Raw genomic sequence first — 22495 nt, 5'->3', positions numbered from 1 at the left:
AAACGACAATTGCGCGCGTTGCCCTCGGAGCTTGAAAGCCGCCCTGAGTCTTCGGAGAAGGGCGGGATATAAATGGAATTTTTAAAAAAAGATACGCGAAAGCAAGCTGCTTGCACGTCCATCCCAACACCTGGAAACTTCCCAGACTCGACGTCAACTGACCCCCTCTACTTCGGGCACTGCTGCACCCCAGTCTCACGGGGGTGCGGGCCGTCCCGGGCGCCCTCCCCTCGAAGTGGCCCCTCCCCTCGCGGCCCCTCCTCTCGCCGGTGAAGGCTCCGGGCACTTGGGCGTCCTTGGAGTCGGCGCGCAGTGCGGGAGACCATGGCTTGTGCTCGGCTAGTTTCCCTCGCGCTGGGCTGCCTCGTACTGGCCAGTTCCTGCGGCAGAGGTGAGGTGAGGGGGGGGCGGCCTCGCAGACCCAGCTCCCGGCAGGATGGAGCCTCTGCAGTTGCCCCCGCTTGGTGCGCGGTGCCTGGAAAGAGCGCGCGCGTTTTGCGCTCTCTAGTCCAGCGTTTCCCAACCTTAGGAACTTGAAGATGCGTGGACTTCAACTCCCAGAATTCCCCAGCCAGCATAGCTGGCTGGGGAATTCTGGGAGTTGAAGTCCACGCATCTTCAAGTTCCTAAGGTTGGGAAACGCTGCTCTAGTCCCGCGCGCGTTTTGCGCTCTCTAGTCCGGCGCGCGGCTTCTTTCCCTTGGCGCAGGGCTTCTAAGCGGGCCGTTGCCTGCGTGGAACGCCACCCAGCCCGGGAGTGCGGTTGCCTGGCCTGCCCACCTCCGGGGGACGGCTTGGGCTGGCCCGGGGGTCACCCTTCTGGGGCTAGAGAAGCGAGGCGTAGTTCCGTCTGCACCGTTGGAGCAGCGTTTCCCAACCTTAGGAACTTGAAGATGCGTGGACTTCAACTCCCAGACTTCCCCAGCCAGCTATAGCTGGCTGGGGAATTCTGGGAGTTGAAGTCCACGCATCTTCAAGTTCCTAAGGTTGGGAAACGCTGCTCAAAGAAATGCTCCATTTTTTCCAACCTGATCCAGGATGGTCTTCCTCCCAAAGGGTTGAGTTCCTGGAATTTCGGGGGGGGGGGAGGTGGCGAAATCTTATTCAGAGCCTTGTCGCCAAACTCGACTTGAATTAGGCCCTCCTTCCGCTCCCCCCACTCCACCCGCCGGGAACATACCCGAGTTCAGCTCTTCTCAAATTCCTTGCCTGCTTTCCTGCTTTGGACTCTGCGCTCCAGGTCTTCGGAAAGAGGGGGGCGGTCTGACACGCAAGTGAGCAGAGCCCTAATTCTAAACCTCTGCTTCGGAAATGTCAGCTTAAGCATGCGGGTTTGCCCGCTCCACCATTAGCTCAGGAAGAGACGAAGCTCCCGCTCGCTTCTGCGTTCGCCTCTTTGCACGGAACTCCTCTTCCGCCAGGTGCACAAACGGGGCTAGCGCCCTTAAAGTCTTCTTCCCTACACGCGTGTGTTTTGTGTCGCACGTGCAGACCTTTTGCATGTACTTTTGACCGGGCATGTTAAAAAGAAAATCAGCACAAATTCCTGCAAAAGGAGCACAAATGGGCAGCTCGCGGTAAAAGAGATAATAAGCCGCACCACACACACACCGTAAAGCAGCTCTACGTTCACGTTGCACGGAGCGATGGTTTCCTTTAACTATGGCTGGAGAACGCGCCACCTGTCTCCGCTCTGCTCTGTTCTAGCTCCGCTCTGCTCTCTTCTAGGGTGCAGCAGCTACTTTGCAACTACTGGGAGGAAAAGATGGGCAGCATTTTTTTAAAATAATAATAAAATTAAAGATGAGTGCGTTTGGGTGCAAAAAAAAGGGGACACTGCACAGGAGCTGGGGAGCCACAGATATAGGGGATGCAGAAATGCAGCACCTTAAATCCCCCCCCTTTGATGTATGACACTTGGCCACCCATCCATAGGGCACCGCCCGTCCTCGTTGGCACAAGGCGGCGGTGGAGGGCGAAAAGGATTTAAATCTTGGCCCTCCACCTCAGGTAATAGGAAAGGGATACCCTGGGACGCCCCGCCTCCGCCTCGCTTCCCGAGGAGGCCGCTTTGCTGCAACCTCGGTCGGGTGACTTTTGCAAACTCCTGACGGCCGGGACCTAAGTGCAAACCCTTCGCGCCCCCCCCCCCAGGTTGCTGTTACTAGGATTGATGAAAAGCTTCATGCAACATGGCGTGTTATAAAAGTAAGATCAGTCAACTGGCCTTTTATTGGATGTAGGTGTAGAAAGGGGCATTGCAAACGGGTCTTTTTTGCAACCATAGAGTTTTGGAAACTTGCTTTCCACAGCCTCCTATGGAAGCTTGCTTGCTTTCCTTTTCTGGTTTTCTGAAAAGATGATTTTCAGTTGAGCTAATTAGCCTTGAAAATCAGTTTCCTGTCTTTACCAAGTCCTCTGGTGTGAGGGATAAAAATTCAACTCCAAGGGTGTCGGAAAACAAAACAAGTTTTATTAAAGCTTTTGAAAAAACCGGTGGAACTCTTGGCAATGGCAAATCCCAGAGTCCACACTTGAATCAATTTTTGCATAGGTTTGTATACCCTGTCCCATACATCACGCCCAGTTGATAGGCCCACCCGGTCACATGCTTTCTGACCGCCTAGCAACCATTACAATTAGCAGACCCTCCAATTATTAGATCAAATGCCCCTTTTGTTCCTGTCTTTATCTTCACTCCCTTTTCTGTGCCATGATTTGTAACTTGGGGTATAGCCTTATCTACAAGGTGAACTGTTACCCAAACTGGATAATTGCAATTATAAAAAATTTATGTCTTCCCTTGTTTTTCTATAAGAATGCCTGGTTTGCATCTAGAAGCTATGTGCGTAACAGAGTTCATGCTTCAGTTTAACATAGCTGCACTTTGGTTCTTATACTTTAAAATACTAACTCTAAGCAGTTTTTATAAAGAACAAGCTTTATATTAAATGAATTCATAAGCTATATGTTATTCTACAATAGTGTGCGCTATTCTAAAAGTATCCTTTAAGTCAGTGTATAATTCCTCTCTATTCCTTCAGCTTATTATATCTCTTTTCCTAAATGTATCTTAGCTGAGTGCCTCTATATGCCCATTCCTTTAACAGAAATGGAAAATTACAACATGTACATTTCTTGGGTACCTCACACTGGCTCTTGGAGTGCTGACTGACTATGACTTTTGGAATGAGTTTCGGTTAAAGAATGTATATTCTTTTTTCACCCCACCCTCTGTAGGCACGGAAGAATCACATGCCAAAATGTAAAGAATGGGGAAATGTGTCCTTAGGTTGCCCTCTCACCCCAGAACCAAACCATGTTTATCTGTAAAGAAATCGCATCTTTCTGCATCTTTTCCTGACTTTCTTTTCTCCTCCTGTGTTTGGCTGATGACACTTCTCATCCTGACCAACCTTCTGTTCTGCTTTCAGGAAATCTTTTAGGGGTCTATGCTCTATAGCATTGTAAGTGAGCATGGTCTCATCATTCAGGGCACAGGGCAAAGTGCCTGCTACAAATACTTTACAGTTGGAAAATGGCTGGACCCACCTTATAGAAGGAACCTTTGTGTCCCATTTTTGTTTGCCATCCTTCTCAGCATCCTTCCATATGCTATAGGTTTGGCCCTGTCTTCAAGCCGCTAGTTGTACCCACAACAAAGTCTTTAGTATGGCTTTAGAATGTAGTAGAACTTTGCAAGTACTATCAGCCTAATGGTTGCAGAAATCCCTGGCAGAAGGGTGACTGTTAATTAGCATCTCCTTGGAGATCTGAGTAGTGCCCTTTAAGTTGACAGCTGATAGGTCTACACAGTATATGTTCCAAGGTGGCCAACCACCATCAGCTTTGCTACTTCTTGCAACCTTGCACATTTTCCTTCCATTTATAGTACCCTTCAGATGAGTTGGGCTTAATTATAATGAAATCTCAAATATTGTGAGAACCCCACCAAGTTAGGGAGAATTGCTTTCAAAATACATCCGTTGATTGTGATGATTGACCACACGCGTGGGTTGGTGTGCAGTTTTTCCTTGTTTTTTACAACTTTATGAGAGATGCAAATGAGATCTTTGCCTCCAGTTTCTGGTTAGATGGATTTCATTTTGTTTCGTTTCATCTGGGGATGTATTCATGCAGAGGACTTCTGATGTAGAGAGCAAGGAAGATGACCTTGATGGAAGGAAGCAAGGTCCATTATCTAGGCCAGTGTTTGTCAGCCTCAACAACTTTTAAGATATGTGGACCAGCTGGCTGAGAAATTCTGGAATTTGAAGTCAGACATATTTTAAGTTGCTGAGGTTGAGAAACCCTGACTTATGTAAAGAGGGTGAGACAATTCTTTTAAGTCCTGGGAAAAAGGTTTTATTTTGAAGAGGCTCAGGCTGAGCTCTTCCAGATTTACTGGACTATTAAGTATCAGGAGAGGTAGAGCACCACCATATTTGTTCTAATAGCCAATTCCAATATAGGCAGTTCTTGACTTACAACCACAGTTGAGTCTGGAATTATGGTTGAAAGTCATGGTGGATGTTATGAGTAATCACAAGATACTGCAAATATCCGTAAACGCAGGCTAGTTGCCAAGCACCCACAATGCAGTCGCATGAACTGTCAAAACTTTGGAATTGGACCATAAGTAGCTCTTGGATGGTCTGTCAACAACAAAGATGATTAGGGGACTGGAGGCTAAAATATACAGGGAATGGTTGCTGAAATTGGGTATGTCTAGATTAATGTAAAGAAGGACTAGAGGTGACATGATGACACTGTTCCAATATCTAAGGGGCTGCCACAAGGAAGGAGTAGTCAGCTTAATTCTCCAAAGCACCTGAAGGCAGGACAAAAAGCATTGGATGGAAACTAACCAAAGAGAGAAGCAACCTAGAACTAAGGAGAAATTTCCTGACAGTTAGAACAATTAATCAGTGGAACAACCTGCGTTCAGAAGCTGTGAATGCTCCAACACTGGAAGTTTTTAAAAAGAGACTGGACAGCCATTTGTCTGAAATAGTATACGGTTTCCTGCCTGAGCAGAGGGTTGGATTAGAAGACCTCCCTTCCAACTCTGTTATTCTGTTATTTTGTCATAATTTCTAACACTAATTAAGTGACCAGTCCTAAGTGGAGGTCTACCAGTAAAGTACATATGGCCCAGTATAATGTTGCAAGATCCAAGACCAATGAGTGAGAATATGAGTGAGTGGTTAGACGAGGAGACCCAAACTCATTGGTAGCCTCATATTGCAGTGAACAAGGACATGCATTCAGTTTTGCAGCTACTCCAATTGTTGGCTGAGTAAGGACAAAAATAGCCAGAGAAATGATTGAAACCTGGTATTCTGGTAGCATTACTGAGGATCCCAGAAAGCAAGCTAGGTGGGAATGTAACCTTTTAACTTTGGTTTCTTTTTTCCCTTTTTCTCCCTTAGGAGAAGCAGAAGCAGATGTGACAGTTTCAATGCCATATGTGGTAGAAGCAGAAATAGGGGAAACAGCTGTAATGAACTGTCAGTTCTCTATCCCAGGGAACAGAAGCTACATTTACATCAACTGGTTCTCTGTAAGTCAAAAAATAAGCTGCTTCGGTGTGGGGATGAAATTTTGGTTTTTGTAGAGTTTTGCCAAGTATGAAAATTATGGATATTCTGAGTTACACAGAGTTTTGGGGCAGTTATGCTGTGTCATCTCCATGTTCTGTTCTTGTAGGTTTATCTTTTTGTTATCATGAAGCCCAATTTTCCTTTGGTCTCTTATGAAATTTCACATTTTACAAATTTTTCTGAAGTGTGATATAGTGACAGCCTCACAACTGATGGTTCCAGAAATCAGAGTTCTATATAATTTCAACATTTGCCATGTATTATCTTTTATCATGTATTGATTTCATTGGAATTTTTTTATTGATGTGAGTTGCCCAGAGCTATTCGGAATCAGGCAGCATGCAAGTTTAATAAATACTACTACTGCTACAAATTATTATGGGAGTGGCAAAGCAGTGAAATGAGAAGAGATGACTTTTTACCTGCTCTAAATTTTTGTAATTAAAAAAAATTGCAAGAATTGATAGGTTTTAAAAATAGATTGACTTACTTAAAACAGAATTAAACATGTTTCTTCCTCGGATCAGGAAGTTCAAAACTGCCACCATATGGTAATTTATTTTAAAATTAGTCTGGAGGAAAAGGCTGGGTCCTTCTTTTAAGAAATTTTCAGTAATGTCAATTTGATTAGTTGGAATGTGCTGTTTTCTTTGGATTGTAATTCAGTTTTAAGATTAAAGATTTGTTCAAACCAATTGCAACTATAGATAGTCCTCAACTTACCACCACACTTGTGTTGCTAAGCAAGGTGGGTGTTAAGTGAGTCACGCCCAACTTTCTGACCTTTTTGCCATAGTTGTTAAGTGAATCACTCCAGTTGAGAAGTGAATCATGGTTGTTAAGTGAATTGAATGGTTGCTCAACGAAGTCAAGAACTACCTGTAGGTATGTGTGAAAATCCTGTGTGAATTTTCCATCAGTGTCATCTGGCTGGCTTTACTTGGAAAAATGCACCAGAGCTATCATGGAGTGTCTATGTACCGCCAACCATGAATAGTATGGTTGGTCCTACACCTTCTCAGTCATTCATTCAGAGCTTGGAAGCTGCAGCCTCAAATGCTCCACCTCCACGGATATCTACAGAGCGTGATCCAGACAGCAGCCACCACACTTGGCGCTCATAAAAACCAGTCCGAGCTTCAGTGGCACCATGGTAATTGCCCTGGTGACTTTTTTGCCCATCTTCTGTGGATCCTTTACAAGTCTTTTCCCTACCCTGCCCCTCCCCCTTTTCTAGACATTCCAGAGAGGGGAAGTCCCATGGAAGAAAATCGTCTCTGTGTTCCAAAACAAGGAAGCCTGGGCAAGCAACCAGGACAGGGACCGTCTGAGCATCACCAAGAATTTCTCTCTCGTCATCCAGAAGGTCACTCCGCAAGATGCAAACACTTACATCTGCCAGGTGGGGCTCGACTGGCTTAACATGACTGACAGTCAGACCAAGCTGCAAGTCTCGAGTGAGTAGTAGAGCCTCATCTAGCCCACCTCTCAGTTAAGGGAGTTTGCAGGCCAGGTCCAAGCGATGGAAGGCGTCTTTCTTCTGCCGCACAGCCTGACCTCGGCCTTGGCCCTTTCCTCTTCCAGAAGCCCCAGAAGCTCCTGAAGTTCAACTGGCAAAAGGTGGATCGCAACCCTTCAACCTCCCATTCCAAGAGGTAGGGATCACTCTGTGCTGCCGGGTGCTGCATTGAGAAGGTCTGCACGGTGCTTCCCCTGAGCTTTGGGTCTCGGGTTGCTCACAGCTTTCTCTGCTCTGAGGGCCCCCAGCTTCTCTTGAAAACATGCCAGTGTGGCCAGGAGCAGGGAGAACTCCAAGGAAGCCAGGGGGCAATTGCACAATGGTCTCTCATGCTTTTTAAACGTGGTCACTGCATTGCCCTCTTGACTGCTGACAGATTCCAACCCTACCCAGAAGGTTACTCTGTTCTTGTAAATAGAGGAACATTTCCAAAACAGTGGGGGCTTTGGGCAAAACTGTGAGGCCTTTCAGGGTTGGTATTTTCTGACACTCTGTCTTTCTTGCGGCTCACTCTTGATGGGTAGTATAAATCAGTATAAATATACCATTTTCTTTTTTGATTCATGATATAAGTAGTCCTCAAGTTACATGATTGGTCGCTTAGCGATGGTTCAGTTACGACCAACTTGAAAAAAAAGGGACATTTTTTCCTATTTCCCGCAAAAAGTCAATAAGGGGTTTCAATCATGCAATTCTGGCTACTCTCACTTTTTAATTTTAATTCACACATTGGGGTAAATTTAGGTCGTATGTTCAGCATATGGGTGGCTACATTGTGTAAGACTAATAGACCGATATAAAAGTATTTGTGTCCCTGTTGTGACTTAAAAGAGTACCTACAGTTTCTAATGCTAGTCTAGACGTGGGAGATGGTAAAGAAAAGGGTGGGACAAAGCAATTTGCCAGTCCAAGGTTCATTTTCCCCGTTAGATATCACCATGAGAGCTAGGTACTTGCTTTTCAGAAGTGCTATTTCTCTTAGCTATCAAATTGGCCCATTGCTGTTGCCATTAACAGAAAATCTCACTGCATTGAAAATACCTATTGGTGGGCAAATAGAAAAAGGCATGAATTTTATCTCTAGAAATCCTAGAAACACAGCTAATTTGCACATAATAAGGGCTTGATTGAGGCTGCAGAAACTGTCTAGAATCAAGCCGATTAGGTGACTCTCGCCCAGGGGGAATTCATCCAGGGGTTTTGCCATTGGCATTGTAAAATGCATTTCTGCCCCCAACCTGGTATTTGAACCCTGAAAGAGCTGTAGGGTCTTGTCAATGTTTCTGTTTTTCAGATGGCCACCTGTACCGCCCGCAACGGCTTCCCAGCTCCGAGCATCACCTGGTACAAGAACGGGGACCTCCTGCTCCCTAAAGATGAAGGTAGGTCCTCCTGTTGATGGTCATCCCAGATGTGGAGCCAGCCGAAGGCTCCCAGTGTCATTGGTAAAAGGAGGGGTCCTTTTCTGTAGGTTGGCATTTTGCTACCCAGAGCAATTAGACTTTCTTCTCCTCTTTCCTGTCCTGGGAGTGGGAATGATGCCAGCTGCTTCTGGGGGCAGGGGAGACTGATGTCCCCAGCAATAAATGTTTAGTTCATTTGGGCAATGTGTGTGGATGACGGCATGCGGGGGGGGGGGGGTTGCATCTTGGCAGAGAAGCAAATGAAGAGACAACAGGAAAGAAAAATGCCACACTTGGTAAGTCAAGGAGAAAATGAGATGGAAACCCTCCTGCTTTGGAGTAGGGAAAAGTGGGGTTTGACCCTTCAGACTCTCCCTTGCAGGCTGGTGGTTTAGGAGTGGGCAACACTTCTGAATAGGGCAGCATTGGCTAAAACGGTTAGCATTAGCTACACATGTATGATTTAATCCTTGATCCCCTATCTCAAAAAGGATTAATTCAGTGTGACCAAACAAACTGTTGGGTCATGACAGTCGTTTTCTCAACATTTTGTACACATTCTGTCCTTCTTTCCTTTCCTTCTCCACCAGAAATAGGGATTCACACCACCGTCGCCACGGAACCCAGTGGGCTGATCACTGTCCGCAGTGTGCTTTCGTCACGAGTTACGCAAGAGGATCGCAAAGCCCAGTTTCACTGCCAAGTCAGTTATATGCTGATGGGAACGAACAAGACTGCCATGTCGGAGAGCTTCAGAATCAGCCTTTATTGTAAGGCTGGGCTCAGCGCTTGGGTTGGCTCGTATCCCTAGGAGACAGCACTTGATTACCCTGGGAAATGATTAGAGATAGTCCTCGACTTATGATCGTTATAACCTTTTGCGGTCATAACTTGAGTCACCATGTGACCAGATCCAATTTTACCACCACTTTTACCGTTGTCCTAAGTTGTAAACCAAGTCCTGTCCCTAAGTCAAGTGAAACGGTCGTAAGTACAAAACCAGCTTTCCTAATGGCATTTTTCGTTGGAAACTGGCAAAAAAGACAAATCACAAATCATGGTCACATGACCACATAACACTGCAACTAGTCATAAATGTGAGCTAAGTACTCAGATTGGGATCATGTGATTGGGGATATGTGGTGTTTTGCCATGGTCATAAGTTCTTTTGAGGCTGTAAAGTACTCTTAGTGAAGCTGTCATAACTTCAGACTGCCGTTAAACAAGCAATCATAAGTCACAGACTACCTCTAGATGGATTTTCTTGGGGAAAAATGCTTAAAGTGAGTTACAAATAGAATATGTACAACATGGGGATATGGTTAGCAAAGGACAGCCATAACCTGTGTTTTATGTATAATGCTTGGATCCCTGGACTCAAGAGTAAGATGAAATTTCTGTGATGAACCAGATGGCTCATCTATACAGTTTCCTTGGTAATGGATGTGATTCACCATTGGATTTTTTTTGGATGTTTTTTCTAGATATCCCTAGAATTTTCCCATCCAAGCATGAACCAGGCCTGACCCAGCTTAGCTTAAAAGGCCAGACAAAGCCAGCTAAGTGGTGCCACTTGCTGTACTATATAGATTATTAATTTACTAATTGGTTGTTTGATTTTATACACACACATCCAAATGCATATTTATATATGTGTGTGTGTGTGTGTATGTATAGACAATGAAAACAAATACTTGGATATTTCTTCATTTCTATCCCATTTTCAGCTTGGTGGTTTTCCCAAGGCCCTTTCTATTGCATTGTAAAAACAACAAAGATTATTTTTAAAATAACCTAAACTTTTTTTAGCATTTTAAATGTGGATTTACAGGCAGCTGTTAGTGTAAGCTGGGTTGACAAGGTCAGAAATGAGGAGGTGATAAGCCGGCTGGGAAAGCCAAGGGAAATCACCAAATCAAATAAAAAATGAAAGTTAGAATATTTCAGACGTGTGATGCAACACCCAGAAAAATACGGCATACTCCATTTAATCCTCCAAAGAAAGATTGAAGGCAAATGAGGTCCAGGCAGAAGAAGAACATCGTGGCTTCAAAATCTAAGGGACTGGTTTGGATAAAACTCAGCAGCACTTTTTCGTGCAGCTGCTGATAAAAATAGGATCGCCAACATGATCACCAACGTCCGATAACGGATATGGCACAAGAAGAAGAAGAAACAACTTTTTCCCACAAGGCATTTGATGGCAGCACATTAAATAAAGTATTGGAACAGAATGGGATCCAGATTGAGAACTGGTCAGGGAAATCTGGATATTTTAACTATTTTAACCCTGCTTTCCCAGCCTTACTGATGTTCTGAAGCCATGATAGACTTCAAACCCCATAATTCGTGACAGCTTATTCCAGAAGGTGAATGGTTTTGCTTTGCTTCTCTCTCAGATGCCACGCAGAGCCTCAGTTTTGTGTTGGACCACCCAAACCCAGAATTGAAGGAAGGTGACAATGTGACCTTAGTCTGCAAAGGTGACGGGAACCCACCACCCAAATACACCATATTCAAGTCGGAGGTGAGCCTCTTTTCCCAGGCCTCATTCTGATTTGGAAGTGGAGTTACTGACAGCTTCCATAACTGCGCCTGAGTAGCCGCTTCCTGCCGTCATCAGATGGGAAATAACATACCCAATGACATGGGCTTGCATCCCCAGCAGAGTCTTAATTTGTGTTTTTTAAAAGGAGAAAAGCTCACAACGTCACTCGGACACTAACCCCCAAATCTTGAAATGGCTCCTAGGAGTTCAAAAATTGTCTATCGCAGTGTAACCTGTTGGAAAGAACTGGCAGTCCTTGACTTACGACCATTTGTTTAATTATTCAAAATTATGAAGGCACCGAAAAAGTGACTTATGACCAGTCGTTGCATTTGTGACCCTTGCAGCATCCCTATTAGCATGTGACCAAAAATTTGGAGGGTTGGCAATCGGCCTGCATTTAGGACAGTGGTGGCGACCTGAGGCTCACGTGATCACCATCTTCCTAGGGAGCTTCTGACAAGTGAAGTCAGTGGAGCAAGATTCACTTAATGGCAACAGCAAAAGGTTGTAAAATCAGGCTTGACTCATCTAACAGTCAAATCACTTAGCGAGGGAAGTTGTGGTCCCAATTGTGGTTGTAGGTCAAGAACTACCTGTAAGTGCTCATTGATTTAAATGATCAGAGTTGACAGAACAAAATGGTAGAAGCTGTAATCTGGGGAGGAGCCGATAGTCCCTTCAGTTCTATTTTGAACAATTCCTCATGTTATGTAATGGCATCCCCAGGACCTGTGTGTGTGGCTTTCAGGCTTCCTTCCAAAATCATGAGGCCTAGAAACCGATTACATCCTTTCTCCAATCTGCTAAGAGCCCTTTGAAAGAGGCTGTAAGGGGTAGGTTTGTGCAGACACTTGACTCCTGAGAAGACAGCTTTTCTGCCCAAGTCCGTGAACCCTACAGGATTGCTAGCTATGGTTTAAGACAACCATGTATGATTGTGTGAATGCAACCTTCCCGACTTGACTGAATTGCATATATAGGTCAGACCTACCCTGTTGAATGGCTTCCTGATTCCTGTGAGAAACTGGATCTATGAAACCTTCTCATGGAGATCTAGCTGTATCACTCCCCTTTCTCAATTTTGCCCTGAACAGGACAGTATTTACTCGCCTCCAGATGGAAAGCTGTCATTTTCCAGTGTCAGGAGAAATGACAGTGGTCTCTACTGGTGCATAGCCCTAGATTTTCAGACCCTTGAGGAATTAATCGGCTCCGTGAATCTGTTGGTAAAATGTGAGTAGCTTCCTGTTCTCTGATTTCAAAGGAAATCGACAAACTTTGCTTCTTGTTGGGAACTTCCAGTTACAGTTCCAAATTATATCCCCTTGGTGGATATAATTTGGTGGCAAAGCGTTTCTCATCAAAAGGAAATAGCTTTTTCTCAGTTGTGGCTGCTACTGCATTATTAATAAACCTTTGGTGTTTGTCAACCCTTCAAGGTGGGTCAAGTCAAAAGACAGACACTGCTGAGATTCCAGGAAGGTTTCTGGTTTGTTGTAGGTTCTCATAAGAACACTGTGAAATTCTGTCTCTTGATACTAACGAACTTGAATGTATGAGCCAGCAGTGTGTTGCAGCAGCCAAAAAAGTCAATGTAGTCTTAGATTACATCATCAGAGGGATAATGTCAGCATCACAAGAAGCGATATGCTGCAATAGTAAGGCCACACTTGGAATATGCATGGAATTCTGATTGCTATGAGACCCTAGAAAGAGTGCAGAGAAGAGTAATAAAAATGATAAGGGGTCTGGAGGCTAAACCATACAATGAATGATTGAGGGAACTGGGTGTGTCTAGTCCAGGGGTGGGCAATTAATTCTCCCAAGGGGACATATGAGAAACTGGGACTGTAATTGAGGGTTGCTGCTGCTGCTCCCTCCCTCCTGTCATCACTGCAATGGGCTGGACAGGGATAGTCAAAGGGCTGGATGAGGCCTGTGGCCTGTAAAATGCCCGGGTCTAGTCTAGTCTAACGAAGAGAAGGACTAGGGGTGATATGATAGCTTTCTTCCAATACATGAGGGGCTGTCAGAGAGAAAAGGGAATGAACTTATTTTCCAAAGCATATGAGGGCAGGACAAGAAGCAATGGGTAGGAGTTTGTCAGAGGGAAATCCAACTTGGAAATAAGGAGGAATTTCTTGATAGTCAGAAGGATTAATTAGTGGAACAGTTTGCCTCCCAGAGTTATTGGTGCTCCGTCGCTGGAGGTTTTCAAGAAGAGATTGGATAACCATTTGTCCAGAGTAGAATAAACTTTCCTGCCTTGGGAAGAGGGTTAGACTAGAAGATCTCCAGGGTCCCTTTCAGCCCTATGATTTAATGTTCTTTCTAAAATATTAGGGTTAGAGATAGGGCCAAGCTTGTTTTTCTCCTCCAGACCTTGATGTGCCCACAATCTTCCCGACTGGACACCAGGAACCAAGTGAAGGAGAAAACCTGGTCCTGACCTGCTCCACCAAAGGATCCGGACCTTTGAAATTCCAGTGGCAGAAGGTACTTTTGTGGGCTGTAGTGTCCAGTAGTGTGGGCAATCTTGTCACACAAATTGACTACCTTGACAGTTACACGGCGGTAAAGTTGGCGAGCAAGGCAGGAATGCAAGATGGGAAGAGTTTTCTTTGCATCTTGTGGAAGTCAGGAGGACGTGGTGGCTTGGAAAAGATGGGAAGAGCAAGCAAGGTTATCGGGAGGGGCGGGGTTTTTTTTTTCATTCTAGAAAGGGAAGCTCATTGCAGACGGTGCCATCCTGAAGTTGATGTCGATCTCCTATAAGGAAACAGGCAAATACAATTGCAGGGTGATGATGCCTGACTTCCCAGATTGGGTGCGCACCCGGAAGATTTTTGTTGCCGTTCGAGGTAAGCGCAGTGTGGCAGCCAGTAGTCTTTGCCTGCGTCTCCCTCCAGCCCATCTGGGCTCACAAGGGAGTGCCCAGCATCTTTCTTCCCCTGCAGCGAAGCCCCGGAAGCTACCTTGGAAGCAGAACATGAACGTGCAGGAAGGGGAGGTGGTGGATCTGTCCTGCAGCTTCCACTCGGTGCCTCAGCTGAACATCTCGTGGAGTACAACAAAGGGCACGGTAATTGGGCCACTCTGGCCTCCCAAAATGACTAGATTCCTATTTCAGTCTTCCCCTTCCCTCTCTCTCTTTCTCTCTCTCTCCCTCTCCCCCATTCCTCATTTACTTTCCAGTTAAAGGTTAGAACTAAACTTCTGTCCACTCTTGCCCACCAAGAGCTGGCTAAGATTATGCTAGCCGCAGGCTAGTCTTTATTCCTCTTTATAAAATTTGTTTATTTCTCCTTTTCCAGTCACTAGAGTAGGGTAAAGCAATGCTGGGCTGGGGTATTCTGTGAGTTGAAGTCTACATATCTTAAAGCTGCCCAGACTGGGGAAAATGCTGTTGAAAGAAAAGATATAAACAAGGCTTGGGACTATCTAGTCCATTAACAGGGTAAATCTTCCTAAACAGATCCAAACTGGACCAAATTAGGGGTTTGAAGAGAAGCCAATGAAAGCAAAGCTGATAGAATAGAATAGAATAGAATAGAATAGAATAGAGCAGAGCAGAGCAGAGCAGAGCAGAGCAGAGCTGGAAGGGACCTTGGAGGTCTTCTAGTCCAGCCCCCTGCTCAAGCAGGAGAACCTATATCATCTCAGACAGGTGAATGTCCAGTCTCTTCTTAAAAATATCCAGTGATGGAGCGCCCATGATATCTGGGGGTAAACTAGCCTGGGCTCTTGACAAATAACACCCCCTATTATTGTTGCCTTGAGTGAGAATTCTGGATTAATTTGTTCGATGATTCTGTGACTATTTTTCTTGGCTGTCCCTGATATTCTCAGGAATCTTCTCCAACCATAAAGTTCAAAACCATCAATGCTTCTCTTATCCTTCAAAGCCAATAGTTGAAAAGGCCAATGGAATAAACAGAGCTAATGTGTAGAGGCTTCTCCTGTATGGATAGTCCTCAACTTACAATACTAATTAAGCCTGGGAATTATGATCATAAGTCGTAACAGTCAAAAAGTGCCTCACCAGTGGACTAGATTCATTTTTATAACTTCTTTTGTGGCAATTGCTAAGTGAATACCACAGTCATAAAGCCAATGCTGCTGTTGTTAAGCAAAGCCATTGTTTGCTGTGGGCTGGGTTTTGCCAGAAATAAAAAGGAAGCCCTGATTTCTGGCAAAAAGTTTGTAAATTGTGATCCTGTGACTGCGAGGCAGTGCAAATGGCCAGGAACGTTTTCCCATCGCCCTGTGCGCTCACACAGAGAGGGCCTTCAACTACTGCAATGCTCTCTACATGGGGCTGCCCTTGAAGACCACCCAAAGACTTCAGCTGGTGCAGAATGCGGCCACGCGGGTTGTGATGGGAGCATCCTGATACTCCCATATTACACCCCTCCTGCGTGAGCTGCATTGGTTACCAGTTGCTCTCCGGGTGAGATTTAAGGTGCTGGTTCTTACCTATAAAGCCCTTTATGGCTTAGGCCTGGGATACCTGCAGGACTGTCTACTGCCAGGAACGACTTCCCATTGCCTTGTGCGCTCACACAGAGAGGGCCTCCTCAGGGTGCCGTCGGCCAGACAATGTCAGCTGGCGACCCCCAGGGGGAGGGCCTTCTCTGTGGGGGCACCTGCTTGGTGGAATCAACTCCCCCCGGGAGCTCCGGATGGCCCCAGACCTTCGGTCCTTTCGCCGTGATCTTAAGACATATCTTTTCCAACAGGCCGACCTGGACTGATGATAATGGGGTTTTTAAGTATGATTTTAAATGTTTTTATTGGTTTTGGTGGGACTTTGATACAATTTAATTCTTTTTTAATATTTGTATTCATTTGTATTTTATTGTTGTTAGCCGCCCTGAGTCCTTCGGGAGATAGGGCGGCATACAAGTCTCATTATAAATATAAATAAATAAATAGATGCAGTGTGTCCAAATGCAGTCACATAGTTAAATGGTGGGGGGCTACATTAGAACTTTGAACCGGGCATAAGTCCCTTTCAAGAGAGTATGTCGTACGTTTGAGTGGTCGCTAAGTCCAGGACCATCTGCGAACTCTCCTGGGATTGCTGGTCATATTTTCCTGCATTTCTCCCATTTAAAAATCATAACAACCCAACACATTATTGAATCTCCCTGAACCAAATATGAACTGTCCCATCTTTTCTAAAGATTCGCACATCCAGACGGAAATACCGGTACAACAGTACTCTCTCCATTTTGGTCACCAAGGAAGTCCTGGAGTCGGGCTTGCGTTGCATTGCTGAAAATGAGCTGGGGTCAGAGGAGCAGCGCTTCCCTCTTCGTAAGTGGCCCTCCTGTCTCTTGCTGGTCAAGAAAACCATTCATACTCTTTGCTGATCCAGCTTGGAACGAACTTGGGTTTTAGAGCATTTGCAAACTGCTAGAACCATCTCCAGCTTTCCAAAATAAAATTCTGTTTAGAAAAATTGGCCCGTGTTGCACAGTTTCAAAGCCTTGGTGAGGGCAAAACCCAGAAAAGGCTCTTCAGCCTGACATTTATTACTGATGTTTTCTATTTCACCTTTTGGATGTTTCCTTTCCTCCAAAAAGTTGCAACTACTCCTTCCTGAATAAGTTATGGGAAAAGTTAGTGACTCCAATGATGTATTCGTAATTTATATTGCTTGTGGAACTCCTTTCAGTAGCCTGGGTGACAGGATGGTTTGTTCAGTTTACTGAATTACAGGTAGTTGCTGACTTAACAACCACAATTGACCCCAAAATTTCCATTGCTAAGCAAGACACTTGTGAGTTTTACCCCATTTTAAGACTTTTCTTGCTGCAGTTGTTAAGGGAATCACTGTAATTAATAACACAATTGTTAAATCAATCTGTCTTCCCCATTGACTTTGCTTGTCAGAAGGTTGCAAAAATGACCTTAGGACACTGTAACTGTGTTTATGACAGTTACAGTGTCCTAAGGTCATTTTTGCAACCTTGCCAGTTGCCAAGCATTTGAATTTTGATCATGTGACCATGGGGATGCTACAATGATTGTATGTGAAAAGCAGTCATAAGTCACTTTTCAGTGTGTTGTAACTTTGAACGGTCGCTAAACAAATAGTTGTAGATCGAGGACTACCTACAACTCATTTCTCTTAAGTTTATACCTGATGTTGCATTGTCAGGAAAAAAAAATATACCAGCTTGATACAGTATGCCAAACCAGAACAATAGGCCAGTCAAAGATAAAAGTAAACTAGGTTCACATGGTTTTCAAACGGGGACCCAAGGAGGCCTTGATCACGGCCAATTCAGTTTTGAAAACCTTGCATGGAATCCCCCCAACCCCATCTTGCCTCTTGGATGCTTTTTCCAGAATGTAACAAGGTCAAGGCATTACTTGCCAAGCAGGCATTACTTGCCTGGTACCCAACATGTCTCTTTTTCCTTTCAAGGGCCGGAAACAAAACTCCATCCTGACAAGGCGGGTAAGTACTGCTGTTTTAGCCACCATCAAACAAGCATTGTAGGCAGGAACATCATTGTGGCTGCCTTCCCTGCAGATGCCCCTTTTGCAACTCGCCAAAGAGGCTGCCGAGCAGCGTTTTTCATGCTGGCTGGGGAGGTCTGGGAGCAACAGTTGCTGAGGCTGAAAAACACTGCAGGCAGCCCTCGACTTGCAATCATAATGTAGCCTGTTCAGTGGTAGTCATTTTATGATAGTCATAAAATGTGACTGATCCAATTTTGTGATCTTTTTTGTGGCAGTCATTAAGAAAACGCCACAGTCATAAAGTGGCTATGGCAGTTGTTAAGTGAATGTTTAAGTGAACTGATGGCTTGCTATGGGGCTGGTTTTCCTGAAAACGGGAGTAAATGCCAGTTAAAATGAAAACCAGAAGCAAATGTCACATGATCACGGGACATTGGAATCTGCTACAAATGCAGGCTGTTGCAGAGTACTTGACGGGGTGGTCACGTGACCATGGAAGGGACACCCGTTGGAACTTAGGAACCCTCATAAGTATCCCCAGAGAGGTCCATTGTAAGTGCAAATTATCACTAAGCAACCAGCTTGGAAGCTGAGGAGAATTCTACACATGCACCATTGCAACCCCACCAGAAGTGGAGGGTGCCTATTTGTGAGGTGTGTGTGTTCCTACTTAGAGATGGCCTTTTGGTTGTACAGCCAGCCCTGTTCCCCCTCTGCCAAGTTCCCCCACCCTGGAGCTGGCTCTGAAGACCCCAGCAAGGCTCCTTTTCCAAACCCAGCCCTTGCTTGTGCATCATGCCGAGCCCTGCCAAGAGTGCTCTTTTGGTTTCCTTTCTGCCTGCTTTCCTCGCAGAGACCCTAACTTGGGAGAGCAAAGGGGTGATTATCACTGTCTGCCTCCTGGCCATCGCCACCCTGGGAGCTGTCTTTTACTTTCTGCACAAGAAAGGCAAACTGGCCTGCGGCAAGAAAGAAATGTAAGTTTGGAGCAACTCCAGTCACTTCCCCTTTGCAGGTCCATCTGAGGCCACACACTTCCCAACCTCACACACCTAGCAGCTGGCTTTTGTTGGCAGACCCATTCCCCCCAGAGCAACAATCGGGAATCTTCACTCTCCCCTTATCTCTAAAGGGGTCTTGGGAGACAGGAGGGGGAGAGTCCAGCCTAGACAATCCTTAGGCAAAAAGGATCTCAATGGAAAGTGTGGGAAGAGTTTTCCAGATGGGAAAAGGCAAGGAGGGGGGAATCCTTTCAGACTTACAAGGTTGATGTTAGCCCTTTGAGATAATCCAGACAAGAAGCACCAACCAAGAGTACTACCTTTATTGTAAGGTTAGAGCAACTCTTGTGAATTTGAAACCCCCTCCTATACTTCTACTTTCCCCGAAACTAGGAAGGTTTCCTACTAAAATGCTTACCACCGTTCCTCCTTCTATGGACTGAGATATCTTTCGCATGACACTTGTCTATCCTGCGGCTTTCCCTCCTACTGGATGCCAAGGCCATTACAGATAGCCTTTGACTTAGGACCACAAATAAGCCCAAAATTTCCATTGCTAAGGAAGACAGTTGTTAAGTTAGCTTTGCCCTATTTTGCAACCTTTGTTGTTAAGTGAATCACTGCAGTTGTTAAGTTAGTAACATGGTTGTTAAGCGAATCTGGCTTCCCCATTGCGTTTCCTTGTTACAAGGTCACAAAAGGTGATCATATGATCCCGGGTCCCTTTAACCATCCTAAACACAGGCCAGTTGCCAAAATTTTGATCACCTGACCATGGGGATGCTACATTGGTTATAAGTGTGAAAAGCAGTCATCAATCATTTTTTTCAGTGCTGTTGTAACTTTGGTTACGAAACAAATAGTTGTAAGTCAAGGATTATCTGTACCTAATCTGAGTGTCCAGTTCAGCAAAAGTGTCCGTTGAAGGTACTTTCACTAGAGTTGAGCAGTTCTGCCTTACGGTGCTCAATCTTTTGAGCAAGAAATGGGGATCAAAGAAAAGGGCGCCCCTCCCACTCTGATCTGTAGTACATCCCCGACCCCTTCCCCAGAGACCCATTTGGATCTGTCTCAACGCTCTTGCCTTCCTCCCTTCTCCTCTTCCCCCTCAGGACGAGGCCTGAAGATCACAAAGACAAGATTGTACTTGAAGTAAAATCAGACAAACTTCCTAAAGAAGAGGAGCCTTCTGCAGAGTACCAGCAAACTCTGAGAAGAGACTGCAAAGTGTCCTGGTAGGGAGACAATGCAGCTGAAAGTGTGTGTGGTGGGGGGTGGGTTACTTTCCTGCAGTGTACTCCGGGCATCACCTTTCATCCGCCATCTCTCTGGATTGGTTCCGTTCATTTGGGGTGCATTTCCCCTCTTAGTGGACTGGACCCTTTATTACAGAGTCAGGGGCTCTCCAGCCTTGACTTGCCCTGATTATCAGAAATGCAAACACCCAATCCCCCTTGGCAACTGGCTTTAGCTGTACTGAAATTTGGGTATTGCAGTTCATGCCAGACGAATCTTATTGCATTCTGATAACGTGACTAAATTAGCGGACTAGCAAAATGCTGTGGATATAATACCACTTTATAATGCCTTGATAAGACCACACTTGGAATATTGCATCCAGTTTTGGTCACCATGATATAAAAAAAGCTGTTGAGATTCTTGAAAGAGTGCAGAGAAGAGCAACAAAGATGATTAGGCAGCTGGAGGGTAAAACATACAAAGAACAGTTGAAAGAATTGGGCATGTCTAATTTAGTGAAAAGGAGGACTAAGGTGACAAGATAGCAGCCTTCCAATATCTAAGTGGCTGCCCCAAAGAAGAGAGGGGTCAGCCTATTCTCCAAAGCACCTGAAGGCAGGACAAGAAGCAATGGATGGAAACTAACCATGGAGAAAACCAACCTAGAAATAAGAAATTTCCTGGTAGTTAGAACAATGGCTTGCCTCCAGAAGTTGTGGGTGTTCCATCACTGGAGAGATTGGATGACCATTTGTCTGAAATGATATAGAGTTTCCTGCCTGAGCAGGTTATTGGACTAGAAGACCTCCAAGGTCCCCTCCAAATCTGTAATCCTGATTGGCCTGGAGACCAATCAGGAACTGGATGGCTGCGAATTGGGATCAGACAGCAAGGGCGACCCCGCCGTCTTGACACCAGCTCAGTCACTGGACCCCCTACTCTGGCTGACCCTGGAGCTGGTGGCCTCATACCTGTGGCAGGGAGTGGCAAAGGAGCCCCCTGAGCGGGGTGGACTCCTGCAGAGCCTTCTGGGCCTCCCCAGCCAGGCGGAGATCAGAGCCGCAGCTCTGTGCTGTGCTGTGTCTTCAACAGTGTCCTGCATAAGCACCAGGTGACCACCTGAGATGAGCGCCCCCCCCATGCTCTCCCACAGGCCGCTCACTGCAACTGCCATCATCCGGGGCTGTGGCTTCCACCTTGTTCCTGACGGGGCTGTAGTCTGAGAAGGCCTCCCCTGTCACAGGGAAGGAGTGGAAGGGATGGGTGCAAATGTTAAGAACCTGCAATACATTCAGAGAATTAGCATAATTGCCACTCTCCTGCAAAGGCAGCAGACTGAGAGGGGGCAGGAAGGAAACTAGAGTTTGTGGAGAATGTCTTTTCTTCCTAGAGCCAGAGGCTCATCTCCCATTTGCCCCCACGGTGGAGGGATGAGTTGGGGAAGGAGTTTTTGGCCTAATTTGGGTAGAATGCAAGTCTCGCATGGGAGCCCATCCTGAGAGCTGGAAGGTGATCTGTCCAGGGCTGTGACAGGCCGGCCTGCCTTCTCCCTCTCATTCCCACCTCCTGTTTCTGCTGCAAGGGATCCTTGTGAAAATGTTGGCCTGTAGCAGAAAGGAAACTCTGCTTTGTGTTATGGGGGAAGGAACAACCAGGCAGGCAGGCAGGTATAAAAATATATATTATAAATTAGCTTTATCAGTGGCTTCTATCCTGCTCTGCCTAGCACATGATGAAAAATAGCCTGTTGCAAAAAAAAAAGTTTCTCTAGCCATTGTTTTCAGTTTTCTTGATAAATGGGATTGTTGCTGATGATGAGTTTCCAAAATGTTGTATGAGGCAAGGACATCCTCTGCCTGTATTGGGTCGCATTCCTCACTTCAAAGCATAATGGCCAAGCCTTTCCTTCATGTTGGATTCCTAGATGAGAAGAGTTTGTGATTTGGTTGATTCACTGAATATCTCAGTAACTGATTTCATCAACACCTGTTTACTGGTAGGCTTAAAGGCTTCTGAATAATCACCATATTATATTGAAACTGTCCTCACGTGAATTCTCACTTCCTGAAGCTTTGAAATGAAATGACTTTGCACCTTAGGCATCATTTAATGACCTGAACTGAGAGTTGTATCTTGCCTTACTCGTGCCGTATCAGTGAGGCTGAGTTACATATTGTAGTCAACCCCAAAATGTGCTGTTTCCCTTCCGTTCTGGAAAAGCGGCACTAGTTGGCATTTGGACGAGGTGTAGCATTCAGTAGCAGCAGCAGCAGCGACCTGGTTTCTGACTGCTGCTGCTTTGTTTCCCTGGGGCAGGGAAATGGCCAGGCAAACCCATGATTTTCCTCTCCAACATTCTGCACTTCTTTGCTTAAACTCCCTCTGTCCCTTCTTATTCAGGAACGCTGTGGAAGATGGAGATCGACAAAGCAAATGATTTGAAGACTGTCAGAAGTTGCAACACACGTTTTCATTGATGATGTAACAAACGGGTGGGTGGGATAAACTTTGACTCTTTATTTCTTTTGGTGCTTCGAAGAGCATAAATCAGGAAAATAATATTGACCCTTGGGCAGAAATTATCACAAATGTGTTAACGGCGATAATTCAAAAGAATGGCTGCTGCTTCTTGAGGGCTGGGTAAATGAGGGATTCCTGGCCTTGAAGCTGCCAGCTGCTGCTGCTGCTGTTGCCATTGTTGAAGCC

At 45.4% G+C, this 22495-nt stretch overlaps 1 protein-coding gene across 1 annotated transcript; it reads left to right on the top strand.

Moving 5' to 3' along the window:
* Positions 1-324: 324 nt before the first annotated feature.
* On the top strand, positions 325-21012 carry LOC308672173 (cell surface glycoprotein MUC18-like; the record flags this gene model as incomplete). Its single annotated transcript, XM_081334864.1, has 16 exons — positions 325-391; positions 5432-5562; positions 6840-7059; positions 7187-7257; positions 8416-8503; positions 9115-9294; positions 10924-11051; positions 12170-12308; positions 13456-13571; positions 13795-13936; positions 14033-14157; positions 16262-16394; positions 17512-17544; positions 18403-18526; positions 19663-19785; positions 20943-21012. 16 exons carry the CDS (start codon positions 325-327, stop codon positions 21010-21012), a joined length of 1890 nt encoding a protein of 629 aa, XP_081190990.1.
* Positions 21013-22495: the final 1483 nt, after the last annotated feature.

The sequence above is a fragment of the Vipera berus genome (assembly GCF_964194415.1).
Source record: "Vipera berus genome assembly, chromosome: 9".
NCBI classification, from domain to species: domain Eukaryota; kingdom Metazoa; phylum Chordata; class Lepidosauria; order Squamata; family Viperidae; genus Vipera; species Vipera berus.
Note: the sequence above shows the minus strand (reverse complement) of the source record. Positions and strands in the feature narration are given on the sequence as shown.